Source organism: Podarcis raffonei, chromosome 2 (genome assembly GCF_027172205.1).
Source record: "Podarcis raffonei isolate rPodRaf1 chromosome 2, rPodRaf1.pri, whole genome shotgun sequence".
NCBI classification, from domain to species: domain Eukaryota; kingdom Metazoa; phylum Chordata; class Lepidosauria; order Squamata; family Lacertidae; genus Podarcis; species Podarcis raffonei.
Window position 1 is genome coordinate 55,478,124 of NC_070603.1, and position 13,363 is coordinate 55,491,486.

Genomic DNA, 13,363 nt, shown 5'->3' on the forward strand with positions numbered 1-13,363 from the left:
AAATGATGGGAGCCATGCTTGCATTTTTCCCCCTGCTCTTTTAGATGTGAAACCCATTTTGTATTCTGTCAATCTTTCATGGCAACCATTTTGTGATTGGCACCCTCAACACTTTCTCAGGATTCCAAATATTGTCCCCACTGGCCCATAAAGGTTGGCAACTGCTGTTTTTATCATTGTGTTGATGTGCGGAGGAAAACATGAAGGAGCTTAACGCTGCTTTTTCACCTCCTTTGTACACACTCCTCTTCTCTGCAACAAATTGAGCATGCGCTACTTACTCTACCTCCAAACACTCGTGTGCGTGTGTGTTTGGTTTGCTTGCAATATATATACAGTGTGTGTGTGTGTGTGTGTGTATGTATGTATGCCAGTAAACATAAAAAATGGAACCAACATCCTGAAATAATCAGGGGCTTAGGCAGAAACAGAAATGGAAGCGAGGAAGAAAGTGGAAGTAGGTGGAGTTGAACCACCCCACACAGGAGATGCAAACCCCCCACTTGTTCTTAGTTGCAATTTGCTCTGAATTTCCCCCTCCTTTCCAGATTATTGTCAGGTGAAGAAAATCTGGATTAAGGGAAAGAAAAATGTGATAGCAATGATTCCTGGGGTATGTCAAACAGACATAGGGCATTTTAAGGGTAGGACAAGAAATTTCTGATCCACTTTAAAGGAAGGTATGGAAGGGCCCCATGGCCTGCCTGAAACCTTGGAGAACCAATCCCAGTCAGTGTTGACAATCAATAGTCTTGGCCAGATATCTTCAACTTTTTCAGACCCAGCACCCACTTTTAACCTATTTAGGGACCCATTTCTTAAACCTTTACCGTATATTTGTGTGGCGTTAGTGCTCCTGTTGTGACCCTCCTTGGATCAGACTGTGACCCACTAATGGGTCCTAATTCACCAGCTGAATACCAGTGGTCTAGACTTAGCAGAAGGCAACAGCCAATGTTCCTAATCCTATAACACAATTATTGATGTTGATGCTATTTCTGTGGTTGATTTTGGTCTGTTTCATTTTGTATCATTTTTTTTTTTTATGTATGAAATCTTTATATTCTACCGAACAGTCTCCTTCCTTCCTTTGGTCCCCTCACCCTCCCCACCCACAGGTATTCTGATTTGTAGTCAGTTGAACAGTATTTTCATCTTTGATTTCAACGCTAACAGAATAACAATCCAACAATAATGCAATTCTGAAAATTGATTCCACACACAAAAAGGAATCATTATAAAATGACAGTTCTCTAACAATGCCTCCACTGTAAAGAAAAGCTTTTTGTATTCAATTATGAATATATATATATGTAGGTGCAACCAATTTGTTGGCTTCATTTCCTTCAGTCAAAGTAATATAAAATTAATTTTGCTCCAGGGTTCTCGTTGTAGTTAAAATAATTCTTTGGGGGTTTTTTAAGGTAAAAAAATGTAGAAAGGCATTTAAATCCAGCAGGCTTTAAGGAAAAAAATTCTCTATTAACTTTAATATGAAATTCTTCTTAGGAACTGACAAGCAGTTCATTGATCTATATGTCTCAAGCCACCTACAGAATTACATTTCTAAATTACTGAATATATCTAGCAGATAAATTCCTAAAGGCCACGTGTATAGCATGAAGCTTCAATAGATTATAGGAGACAAGAAGACCAGCACTAGGACCCTTGTGGTATCTCCAAAGCCCATGCACTCAACAAAATGCTCCACTGCCAGCAGAAGACTGAGAAATTGTCCTTCCACCTGGAGCACAAGGACCAGGAGCATCATGGTGCCCTCAGTGGTGTTCCACCTACCTCCCATGAGCTGATACTTCAGCTATGGGAGCAGGTATGGAGGCCAGTGCTCTGTGACTGGTGGTGGCTCACAGATGTGGGCCGGGGATCAGGGAAACTTGGCATGGGTAACCAAAGGAGAGTTGGCTGCACAACTGTGCCAAGGCTAATCACTTGCCAACAGCCCTTCTCACCCCATAGCGGCCATTACATCTGAGCTGAGCAGCTTACCACCACTGCATCAGGCAAGAGCCACCTTCTCATTGCAGGTCCTCAGCAGCAACTCTGAGGTAGTGGCAAGGCAGACCCCTTCTCCAGCAGTAACATCTGAGTTTGAAGAAGACAGAAATGAAGGAGAGCAGTCAGAGAAGAAGAGCAGAAGCTGAGGCAGCCCATGCCACATCACATCACACCATCAGCATCTACCCCGTCAATACTGAAGGAAGCCCTCTTACACCCAACCATTTTTCTTGCAGGAAATCCACTGCTTTGAACCAGGATGATGTTCCTGTAAATAGTTCTTCTTCTTCTTCTTTTTCTTCTTCTTCTTCTCCCTATTCTCAGTGTCTTACTTGGCATTCATGTTCAATGGGTTAAGCAGTTTTACTAAATATGAATCCACAAGGGGAAAGTTGAGAACAGGTGAAGTACTGGGAGACTGGCGGCGGGCAAATGTCATCTCCATGTTCAGAAAGAATTAGGGTCCACGAAGTAAAGGCTTATGCAACTTACTGACTGGTCATCTTGATACCTAGAAAGCTCTAGAGCAGGTCAATAATTTTCAGTTTGTGAGCAATTTAGAAGATAATGCTATGATTACAAAGAGCCAGCTTTAAAACAAGGCATACTAATCTGAGTAAGAGCTCAATAGATCAAGAGAATGCTGTGGATACAGCATATCTTTATTCCAGCAAGCCTTTCTACAGTTGGGTGGATTTCTGGCTGGTTGGTGGAGTCCTCCCCAACTTGGAAGAGAAGTGGCAAGTGTAGCACAGCAGGGAAATACTGTGGATTGTGGAATGTGGATTCCCCACGTCAGCAAGAGGTTGGGCTAAAATGGCCTTTGAGGCTTCAAACTTCTCTCTAATCCCATCTCCATATTTTTCCCAGTAAAATGAGACCAAGAGCATTCGGTAGACAAAAGAAAAGCGACACATAAAGAGAGCGCTACGTGTTACACACGGCGTCCAAAGACTGCTGGCAAAGCAGATCAGCGCGGTCTGTTCCGAGTTTTATAAGGCCATGCGACGCCAGAGAACTAAGCCAGCATCCCAGCCGCACGAGGGGTTTCCTAAATAAATCCTCCTTATCGGAAATGCCTCATGCACAGAAGAGGGGAAGCGGGCCAGCGCGGAAAGGAGCAATGGGCGCCTTATCGGAGATCAGCACCTGAGCCAGCAGCGCTTAGGAGCACAATGCACATTAACCTCCCCTCAGAATATATATATTTAAGGACGTTATCTTTAAAGCTCAAAAACTAGAAAGGATCATCGTAAGAAGCAGCTTTAAGGCAAAGCCCTCTATTTTCGAAGAGGCACAACAAGAAGAAGGGGTGGTTTCCCTTTATTTAACATATGCGTTTGTGTTCGTGTATTAACCGTCCAGGCCGCGAGACCCGCAGGCTCATTCCGCTCTGCGCATGCTCACGGGGCGCCAGAAGGCAGGCAGCCCCCGGCGAGACGCCCACGTTCACGCCGTTCGGGTTGCGGCGCGCGGGGGCGTACGTTCGCCCGTCCTCGCCTCGTCATAGAGACGCAGGGAAAGACCGGCTTCCGCTGGAGGAGGTTGGGAGTGAAGACATCGGCTCTGCACTACGCATGCGCCTGTCGATCCGGAAGTGCTTCTCCTTGGGCGTCTGACACGTAGCGTCTGAGCGAGCGGAGGGGTGAGGGGTCTTCGCGGGGTTGCGGCCGCCGGACGTGCGCGTAGCGAAGGGGGTCTGGTGCCCGGGCCTGAAGGTGAGCTCGGGGGGCTCGTCACACCCGCCGCCCGCCCTCTCTTGGCAACCACAAGCGCCGTGGGAAAGGGAGGGAAGAGGCTGGGGGGGCAGGGATGCCGAGCTCCACTCAGCTTTAAATACACCTCCAGCAGGCAGTTCGTCGAGAGACGTGACCCACAATCGGGCGTCATCGCCTCCCCCGTTCTCTGTTATGTAGCACGAAGGTCTACAGTGCTGATCTCCCCCCCCCAACTGGGTCTGTTCCTAGTGGCTTCCAAGCACCCGCATCCCAATTTCATTGATGCCAGAGGTCGGAAGAAATGCTAAAATGATCCCGTTTAAAACGTGTTTTAGCGGAGACAGATAACCTCGCTCAGAACGTCCTTTGCAGTAATGTCATGCAGCTTTGTGTGTAGTGGTGATGGTGGTTGTCTTTCTTGGATAAATTGAAATAAAAGGGGAGGCATACTGGATAAAACATGGTGGGTGATGGCTACATATGCCCTGGCATATTTCTCAGTGCAGTGATGGCAGTGTAGAACCTGCCAGGGGGCGGGATCTAGAGTGCTACAAATGCTCTGGGGTATAATTAACAACAAACTGGTTTAAAGAGGTTTTGTTTTAGAGAAGAGCGGTAGCTGAGTGGTAGAGCATATGCACTGCATGTACATGATTCCATATTCAGATCTAGTTTAAAGGTCTTTGAGTAGCAGGGCTAAACTAGCCTTCCCCAGCCTGGTGTCCAGCATGGCTAATAGGCGTTGTGAAACAGCTGGAGGAGAGCACCACATTGAGAATGGCTGGAGTTGACAGTGCAGAGCCAGATGTGTCAGTAGTCCTACTTGGATACAGAACCTGAGACACTGCCTATACTAAGTTAACAGACTTCTAGTATTTCATTTCTAGTATTTCACCATTTTTCAAGAGGTCCTGTATATGCCACTTACTATGTGATTTGGCAATACAGTAGTATCTTTTTGCACTTAATTGATTTCTTTTCTAAGAGCCTTTTTATATCTGTGATTGATCATAAGAACATGCAGTGCTAGAAACGGAGATATGAAAGCTAAGAGCTAAATGACACATTAAACTTAGGTTTAATTATGGGTGCAACAACGGAATGTCTAGGCATGCTTTTTATAACAAGAATAGAAAGCTAAAAATGAATGAACTGCAGCTAAAATATTATGTTCATTTTTTCACATGGTCTAGTCCTTCCTATGCCCACCCCCCTAATATTCTTAAGAGGCTCTCTTCTCCAGTCTTCAAAGAGTAGCTAGAAGTGGGGAGACAGAAAAAGGTCCCCCTTTCCTTCCACTCTGCAGTTTTAATCTGAAATCTTAGGCCCAGAACTCAGAAACTGTTTGCGCTAATGAAATTCTCTGTCGCAAAATGCACCTAGAACAATGGGGGTTTCGAACACTGAGAACATGTGTTTTTGTAGTGGTAGGGCTTTGTATTCTGCTTGAAGGAGCTTCAGAATTACCAGCTGCATCTTAGGAGTGAAGATATAATTAGCTGAATTGTGTTAACTTTTGAATACATTGAAATGTAATTTATTTTGCAGACAGATTGCAATGTCTGGGTTCGACAACTTCAATACAGATTTCTATCAAACAAGTTACAGCATTGATGATCAAGCACAGTCCTATGGAGGAGACTATGCAGGAGGAACATACAACAAGTAACTTGAGTTTCCTTTATTTTTTTAGTAATCATAATAAAAAATGAAAATGAAAAATGTAGAAATTATTTAATTCCTTAAGATAAACATAGGACATTGGTGCCATAAACATAGGCCAGTTTTTATATGCAAGTAGAGTGTTTAAAAGTTGGTTGCTTGTAAACATTCATTGTTACTAATAAAACTACAATGCTCTTTAATTACACTTTGCTCCAGTTCATAAAAATTCACATTTAGTCCAATACATTTTATACTGTTATAAGTAGCTCATATATAGGGAGCACTGTTTATGTATCAACTGTTCATTAATAGCAAGTTTTGTACATTGCTTACCAAAAACTGACTTTGTAAATAAGCCCATCAGTGTTACCAGCCTGCACATTATTCTGCTTACATTTTCTAGCTGGCTGCCATGGACAAGAAGTCTTCTTTTCAGCTACCATTGAAATGCAAGCTACTACATAAGCCATTAGTTTTTTAGTGGATTGGTTTTAAAAAAGGAAACGGGGGGGGGGGGGGGAGTCTACAGCCAAGCAGAGGAAGAGACTTTTGTTTTATTGTGGCTAGCACAGAAACCAAGGGAAAAGGGGACTTGGCAATCTTGCCCTCTTCCACCAACCTACACTCACCTGCATGGAATTTCTTGTTGCCTGTGGCAGCCTGGCAGCCAGTCATTTTATTCAATGCAAGCCTGTCTTACAAGGTTTAAAGGGCAGTGAGCCTTAAAATGAATAAATACAATGCATCACTTAGAATGTGTCCTTAGAACCCAATTCTGGATAGGTTCTGCATTCTTGTCTGTGAAGAAGCTTGCTTAGAAATTAGGGGAAAGTACAAATACAAACAACCCAGAAGGCCAGTTGTGGTGGTTTGTGTCATAATGGGTACCAGGTCATTGTGCATGTCACAGGTGTTAAAACAAATGCTACTATCCACATGATTCATTCAACTCTTTAGAATAGGAGAGTAAGGTGACTTAGCTTAGGTCCTCATTTAAGGTCCAGAAATATGTTGGACTACATTAAGAAACTTGTAACCAAGCCTTGACAACAATCTCAGTAATATAATCTGAGTATGCAGTTGGATTTGTCTGGAAGTGATCATTGAAGGGGATGGGGGCGAGGAGAGAAATTGTCAGGAACATTTGACAGGAGGCAAGCACTGTACAAATGATGGCTTAAAAAAAGAAAACAAGGTTTTAATAGGACTGATAGTTGTGAGGCATTCCAAACCATTGAATTCCAGATAAACAGTGGTAGAGTTCTTTCTGCTTCTCCTTTACATGTTGTCGGAATATATTCGTACAGCCATCTTCTAGAAATTACGTTCCAATAATTCATGTCTGCAGTGTTGTATTCACTGATGTTGTATAAAGGTAAAGGTACCCCTGACCATTAGGTCCAGTCGTGGACGACTCTGGGGTTGCGCGCTCATCTTGCTCTATAGGCCGAGGGTGCCGGTGTTTGTCCGCAAACAGCTTCCGGGTCATGTGGCGAGCATGACTAAACTGCTTCCGGTGAACCAGAGCAGTGCATGGAAATGCCGTTTACCTTCCCGCCAGAGCAGTACCTATTTATCTACTTGCACTTTGACGTAGTTTTGAACTGCTAGGTGGGCAGGAGCAAGGACTGAGCAACGGGAGCTGCGGGGATTCGAACTGCCGACCTTCCGATCGGCAAGCCCTAGGCTCAGTGGTTTAGACCACAGCACCACCCGTGTCCTTGATATTGTATAGGGAATGTTTATATTGTATAGGGAATCTTTATATGGAAGTGTCTCTTGTGGAGTAGGTATATAAGGGCTTTGAAAGAGTTTCTAAAATTCCTGTGTTGTAAGCATTCATCTAATACTATTTTTAAAAATTGCTTTCTGCAGACAGTATGCTGGCTACGACTATTCTCAGCAAGGCGGATACGTCCCTCCAGAGATGATGCAGCCACAACAGCCTTACACTGGCCAGATTTTTCAGCCAACGCAAACATACACTCCATCCTCCCCACAGTCCTTCTATGGAAGCAATTTTGAAGATGAGCCACCCTTACTAGAAGGTATGGTTTTTATTTATTGCAGATCTATTTATCTGCTAATATATTTGGGGGACGCTATAAAGGAGCACTGACAGCTGATTTCCAAAAGAATACATGCATATATTTTTTAATTTATCTTTACATAGTAAGACAACTGCTATTGAGTTTTGTTAGCAGTTTCTCTGGTCTTTGGTTTTATTCCATTAACTTGCCTCTTACAAACTGATCTTGTGTGTTTCAAGTGGAAATTAATTACAGGGCTGAGATAAGGTTGAATATGGCCCTACCCCATCCCCATCCCCAAAAACTTCTGGGTTTTTATTTTATTTTAAATATATTTCATAGTGGTGCTATGCTATCTTTTATAACACATTCATACCTTGCGAATATTTTTCCACAATTAATATTTCTTGTTACAGCATGTCTAATATCTCCTATCTAGTGATGCTTTTGACTCATTGTGCCAGTCCACAAACATATTACAAATCTGTTGATTTTTTTGCCTCCCTTCTTTCACCCTTACGTAACTTGTAAGCTTTCCAATTTCTGCACATTCAGATACGATTTTTGATTTCCATTCTCTCACAGCAGGTACTTTCAAACTTTTCCCCAGTGTTTTGCATAGCAGAATTTTGCAGCTGCAACCATATCTAAGAGTTTGTTTGTTTTCTTTTGGGTCACTCCACGCATTGCAAGTTTATACAGCAATCCCTGACTGCTTAAAACAACATGTTTCCACTGATGACAAATGTTAAAATACTGTTCTTTGTTTGATAATGCAGAACTAGGAATCAATTTTGACCACATCTGGCAGAAAACTCTTACAGTATTGCACCCGTTAAAAGCAGCAGATGGCAGCATAATGAATGAAACTGATATGGCAGGGCCCATGGTCTTCTGCCTAGCCTTTGGTGCCACATTATTGCTGGTAAGATGTCAGTGGTACGCATATGGGGGTGGGGGGCATCAATCTAAAATACGTTGGGCAAAAACAAAAGTTGCAAGTTAAGGCATTTCTAGTAGGTGTGGTTTCTTAAACGTATAAATACATAATGAGGCTGTTTGAAATGCAGAAGAAACATACAAGAGTAATTTTTGTGTGTGCATACTTTTAAAATATAATAGCTTTACAGAGGCATTGTGGTGAATATGCATGAATGTGAAATATTTTGTTAGGACCTTATTGTACAATTTTCAGAGAAGCTAGATCTAGTTACACAGTTCTTCAGATGAAAAAGTGAATTGGGTGGCCTTTTATTTATTAAATTATTTCTATGCTTTTGATCAAAGATTTCATGTAAGTATTTAATTCTCAAAGACCAGCTGAAAAGTTTCTCACCCACCTTCAGAAAGTGAGCAAGGATAAGAAACTTCTCTAAGAAGAGGATTCAGTAGTTTGTGGGGCTGCTACAGACAAGGACTGGCTCCTGGGGGAGACACATCATGAGCTGGGTCTCATATAAACTTATGCACCTGGATAAGCCTTTTTATTAATTTACAGAAACTGTATCTCCCCTGCCCCATTACAGTGCTCTGGTGATGTATGGCTCGGTGCTTTTTGGTTTGGAAAGATGTGTAGACGACTGACCTGGCTCCTTGTGGTCCACTCCCTGTTGGGAGTATTTATCTCTTGCATTGTTACTCATCTGGTGCCTTGGCCCCACCCCACCCAAAAAAAACATGCACACACAGTTTTTTCTTGCAACATCTTCCCCATTCATCTTTTTTATAAATAAACAACCTAGAGTTTTAAAAACTATTGTTGACTTAGTAAGTAAAAATACTAAAACGGTAAAGAAAATGATTCTGCCTGTAATCCTTAATTTTCACTGTTAATAAAAAGTAATATTTTCTTTTTCTCCCTCTTTGATTTTACTCTATTTTCCCCATTCTCCAAATAGCTCAGAGTAAGGGGATCTAATATACAAAACTCCTAATAAGACAATGTGGTTTGAACTTTTGATTTGGATTCTCTCCTTTCTAGGCTGGCAAAATTCAGTTTGGCTATGTGTATGGGATTAGTGCAATCGGATGCTTAGGAATGTTCTGTCTCCTGAATTTAATGAGCATGACGGGCGTTTCGTTTGGCTGTGTTGCCAGTGTGCTAGGATACTGTCTCCTTCCTATGATCATACTTTCCAGCTTTGCAATTGTATTTTCTCTACAGTAAGTATTGCCGTCAAATATTATGTTACACTGATATACTGAATGTTACATCTATAAATTCTAGTGATGGGAAAATCTACAAAAGCAGCTTGTATTAACTTAGGGCTGTGCATTCACCTTGGAAACAAAGAGCCACACCTTGTAGATATTAGGATCAGATCAGGTTCCAGGCAATATGAGCTCACCTTGGAGCTTTGAGGGGGCTTCTAAGATTTTGTTTGCCATTTGCTATAGTTTTGTAAAAGGGGGAAAAGATGCTCCCCATGAATACAATACACCAAGCAAAGAGGTAGGGGTGTAGTTCTATGACTGACAGCTCTGCTTTCCAATCAAGTGATTTACTTTGGTTCCTTTCTCTTCTGGTCATAGTGCTTTTATTTAGGTGGCAATCCTAGCCCATGTCTTGTTGTGACGGGACTTGTTAGAGCACCACAACCCACAGTGCCCTACAGAAAGGGAAGGGGGGAAATGTCCCTTCACTGTATCAGCTCCCAGGTTGGCACAGTGAAGAGACATGGATTAGGCCAAGCTTCCTCAACCTCGGCCCTCCAGATGTTTTTGGCCTACAACTCCTATGATTCCTAGCTAGCAGGACTAGTGGTCAGGGATGATGGGAAATGTAGTCTCAAAACATCTGGAGGGCTGAGGTTGAGGAAGCCTGGATTAGGCTGTGTCTGTCACATAGTGGCGGCAGGATTTGCCAGCAAGCTTCCCTACTGATGGTGGAGCTTCCCCACTGATGTCAGAGCTCCCCGAAAAGCTGAGGCTGGTAGGGCTTGGGCAGAGGTGCACCTCCACCTCATCCAAAACCTGTCTGGCATGGCAGATGGGAAGTTTGGATTGCTCTGTTGGGTAAATTTGTATATTGCTTTTCAATAAAAAAAATTACAAGCCACATATTAAATGTATAGTAAAAAAAAAAACACACAAGCACCCCTAATATTTGAAAACAATATTTTGAAATATTACTAAAAGACAAGAGGATCAACACAGCAAAATCAAGTGAAAATCAGGGAGTTCTTCAACTTGGATTAAATTAGTTCCCAAAGGCAGTAGTTAAGATCTACATCTTTAATGCCCATTTTAAATCTGCAAGGGCTGTGGCTTATATGATGTCCTGTAGAATTTCATTCCACAATTGTGGGGTCACCACTGAGAATGCCATTGTCCCTGTGTTAGCTGGTCTTTTATACACAGTTATCTCTGTAGGGCTTCAGCAAGCCTTTCTTTTGGGAGGAACGTAGAAAGACTTCCTTCCTTCCTTCCTTCCTTCCTTCCTTCCTTCCTTCCATTCTTTACTAGTGGGTGGGCTTAATAGAGTGATATAGTTATATTTTGAAGCCCCAAATACTGGTGGTAGCATGCTTGAGAGTGCAGCTGGATACATTTTTTTATCCTTCCCCAAAATATGCTTAAAAGCCATAGTAACTGGAATACCTTTGAAGAATGCACAGGACTGTTTTGACATGTGCACAGTGATGCGAAGCTGTTACCCAACGTTGTGTTTAAATCATTTTGTTTTTCAGGGGTATGATGGGAGTTATTCTTGCTGCTGGAATTATTGGATGGTGTAGCTTTTCAGCTTCCAAAATCTTCATTTCAGCCTTGGCAATGGAAGGACAACAACTTTTAGTAGCATATCCCTGTGCTTTATTATATGGAGTCTTTGCCCTCATTTCTGTGTTTTGAGCTGACTTATCCTTATTGTTGGACTTAAATGGGCCAAACTGAAAAAGCCTTCACTTTTGAGACACTTAAAACTGGGACCAGAAACCAGCTCTTAGTCACTATCATGCAAGGTTAATGCTTGAATTGTCGTCTGGAGCAACAAAAACAAACAAGCCTTTTGTGTTCCTTTTTATAGGACTCTTGAATACGGTTTTGAACTGTCCTGTAATGTCTATACCTTTAATACAGGTTCATGATTATACTGTTTAAAATGTAACATTTCTTTCCCAGTCCAACAGCCTCTGGCAAAATATTATTATTTTGAAAACTTTTGTAGTTCAGAAGTTTTTATAGATAAGAGGAAATGAAACCATGAACCTTACAGTTGCTTTCCCATGGCAGCATGCAACTACAATCCTAAACAAAAGATATACATTCCTTTTTTTTCTACCAGTTTAGCAAACTAGGAAACTATCTCAATAAAACCTGATCTTGAAGCAAAGCAGAATGAGTCCCACATATAACTTTTGAAGAGTTTACAGCACCAATTTAGATGATGTTTTTGTTTACAGTAAATGGTCCAAAAGGCTTTCCAGGCTCAAAGCTACCGCATTTATAAATGTTTCAGTTTGTATGTATTTTGTAAATAGCTCTATCATAATTGTATAAATCTGAGATGTTCACTTTCATACTAAAAAATCAAGAATAGACTTTCAAATGGTTCCCCAAAAAACAACCTGTTTCAGAAAGCAGTTTGGATGAATGTTGTCCTACACCAATTAAATTGTCCCCAAATTGCTCTTTGAAAGTGTTTCAATTTGACCATTAACAATATATCTTCCCAGTAATGTTGTCCAGCCTTGAATAACAAAAAAAAGCCTCATTTATTCAAAGGAGGATTTGTTCCTATTGAGCAAATGCTATATTTCAATCACAGCGTGCTTGTATCCAATGTGCTTTATCCAAAGACATCCCTGCATGAATGGAGCATAGCACAGGGCTTCGCCTTCCTCTCCTATCCCCTTGCACCCCCATGTGTGCTGACAAAATCTGCTTCAGAGGTTTGGGGAACCCTTGAGCAGATTTTGGGGTCTCTGGGAGCTGCTGGAGAGGAAGGTGAAGTTGCTCATGCCAAATGTTGGATTGCACTAATGGCGTTTTATAATTAGGCTTCTTAATTGTAAAGCAAGTGTTGGAATCCTATCCAAAATGACAAACAAGTACTTACTTCACATGAAAAACTTGCATGTCTCTGAGAAAGTAATAATTTTGTCATCCTTTGTTGAGAAATGGAAGTAGCTAACAGTATCTCGCAAGTCTTAATTTTGTCATAGTGGTACAGATTTTGAGTATCCCATTGGATAATATCGGTGAACCAGTGTAACTTAACAAATCAGCCTCCTTGTCAGCAAATACCTGGTCATACACTAGTTTTTGCTCCTTTCCATGCCTCTGCACAATTCTCCATATGATCTGTTTTCATGTAGCCCACAGTTGTTGGCTCAACACTTTAAATAAATGTTGTGCAAGAAATTCAGATAACTTTGCACATTTAAATCTTGGGTATTTGCAAATTAAATTCTGTGCTTTGGCAGTTTTTCCTCTGAAATATATATGTACAGTGGTACCTCGAGTTACATACACTTCAGGTTACAGACTCCGCTAATCCAGAAATAGTACCTCTGGTTAAGAACTTTCAGGATAAGAACAGAAATTGGGCTCCGGCGGCGTGGCAGCAGCAGGAGGAGGCCCCATTAGCTAAAGTAGTGCTTCAGGTTAAGAACAGTTTCAGGTTAAGAACGGATCTCCGGAACGAATTAAGTACTTAACCCGAGGTACCACTGTATTGATCTTTCATTAGTTCTATTTTAGCAGAGAATGGACGGGACTATTTTTTTTCAGGATTTGACCATGATAGGGGAGCAATCCTCAGATTCATACCCATTCTCCCCACATTGAAAAATAATCTACCTGTGGGTAGCAGGTTCAATGAGATGCATGGTAAAGATGCATTTCCAGCGTCTTCCACTTATAGTTTAAAATTTGAGTCTCTAGTGCCTCATTCTTTCTTGTATTGAACACAGGTCTGCAATGAATGGTTTC

The 13,363-nt window shown here is 41.7% G+C and overlaps 1 protein-coding gene across 3 annotated transcripts; it reads left to right on the forward strand.

Moving 5' to 3' along the window:
• The first annotated feature begins 3,594 nt into the window (after window positions 1–3,594).
• Window positions 3,595–12,822, forward strand: YIPF5 (Yip1 domain family member 5). Of its 3 annotated transcripts, none has more exons than XM_053376689.1 (6): window positions 3,595–3,734; window positions 5,287–5,399; window positions 7,275–7,447; window positions 8,209–8,354; window positions 9,411–9,592; window positions 11,119–12,822. In XM_053376689.1, exons 2-6 carry the CDS (start codon window positions 5,293–5,295, stop codon window positions 11,279–11,281), a joined length of 771 nt encoding a protein of 256 aa, XP_053232664.1. In that variant the 5' UTR covers window positions 3,595–3,734; window positions 5,287–5,292; the 3' UTR covers window positions 11,282–12,822. The 3 variants fall into 3 exon arrangements, with proteins under 3 accessions (XP_053232664.1, XP_053232663.1, XP_053232665.1); XM_053376688.1 differs by having other exon boundaries at window positions 3,596–3,734; window positions 5,283–5,399; XM_053376690.1 differs by lacking the exons at window positions 3,595–3,734; window positions 5,287–5,399 and adding an exon at window positions 6,464–6,553.
• Window positions 12,823–13,363: the final 541 nt, after the last annotated feature.

Bases quoted from the DNA above. Each gene is read 5' to 3' on its own strand.
- YIPF5 (XM_053376689.1), top strand. From the start codon at position 5,293: ATGTCTGGGTTCGACAACTTCAATACAGATTTCTATCAAACAAGTTAC. The intron at 5,400-7,274 runs GTAACTTGAGTT...TGCTTTCTGCAG, and splicing joins GCAGGAGGAACATACAACAA to ACAGTATGCTGGCTACGACT. The intron at 7,448-8,208 runs GTATGGTTTTTA...TTGATAATGCAG, and splicing joins TGAGCCACCCTTACTAGAAG to AACTAGGAATCAATTTTGAC.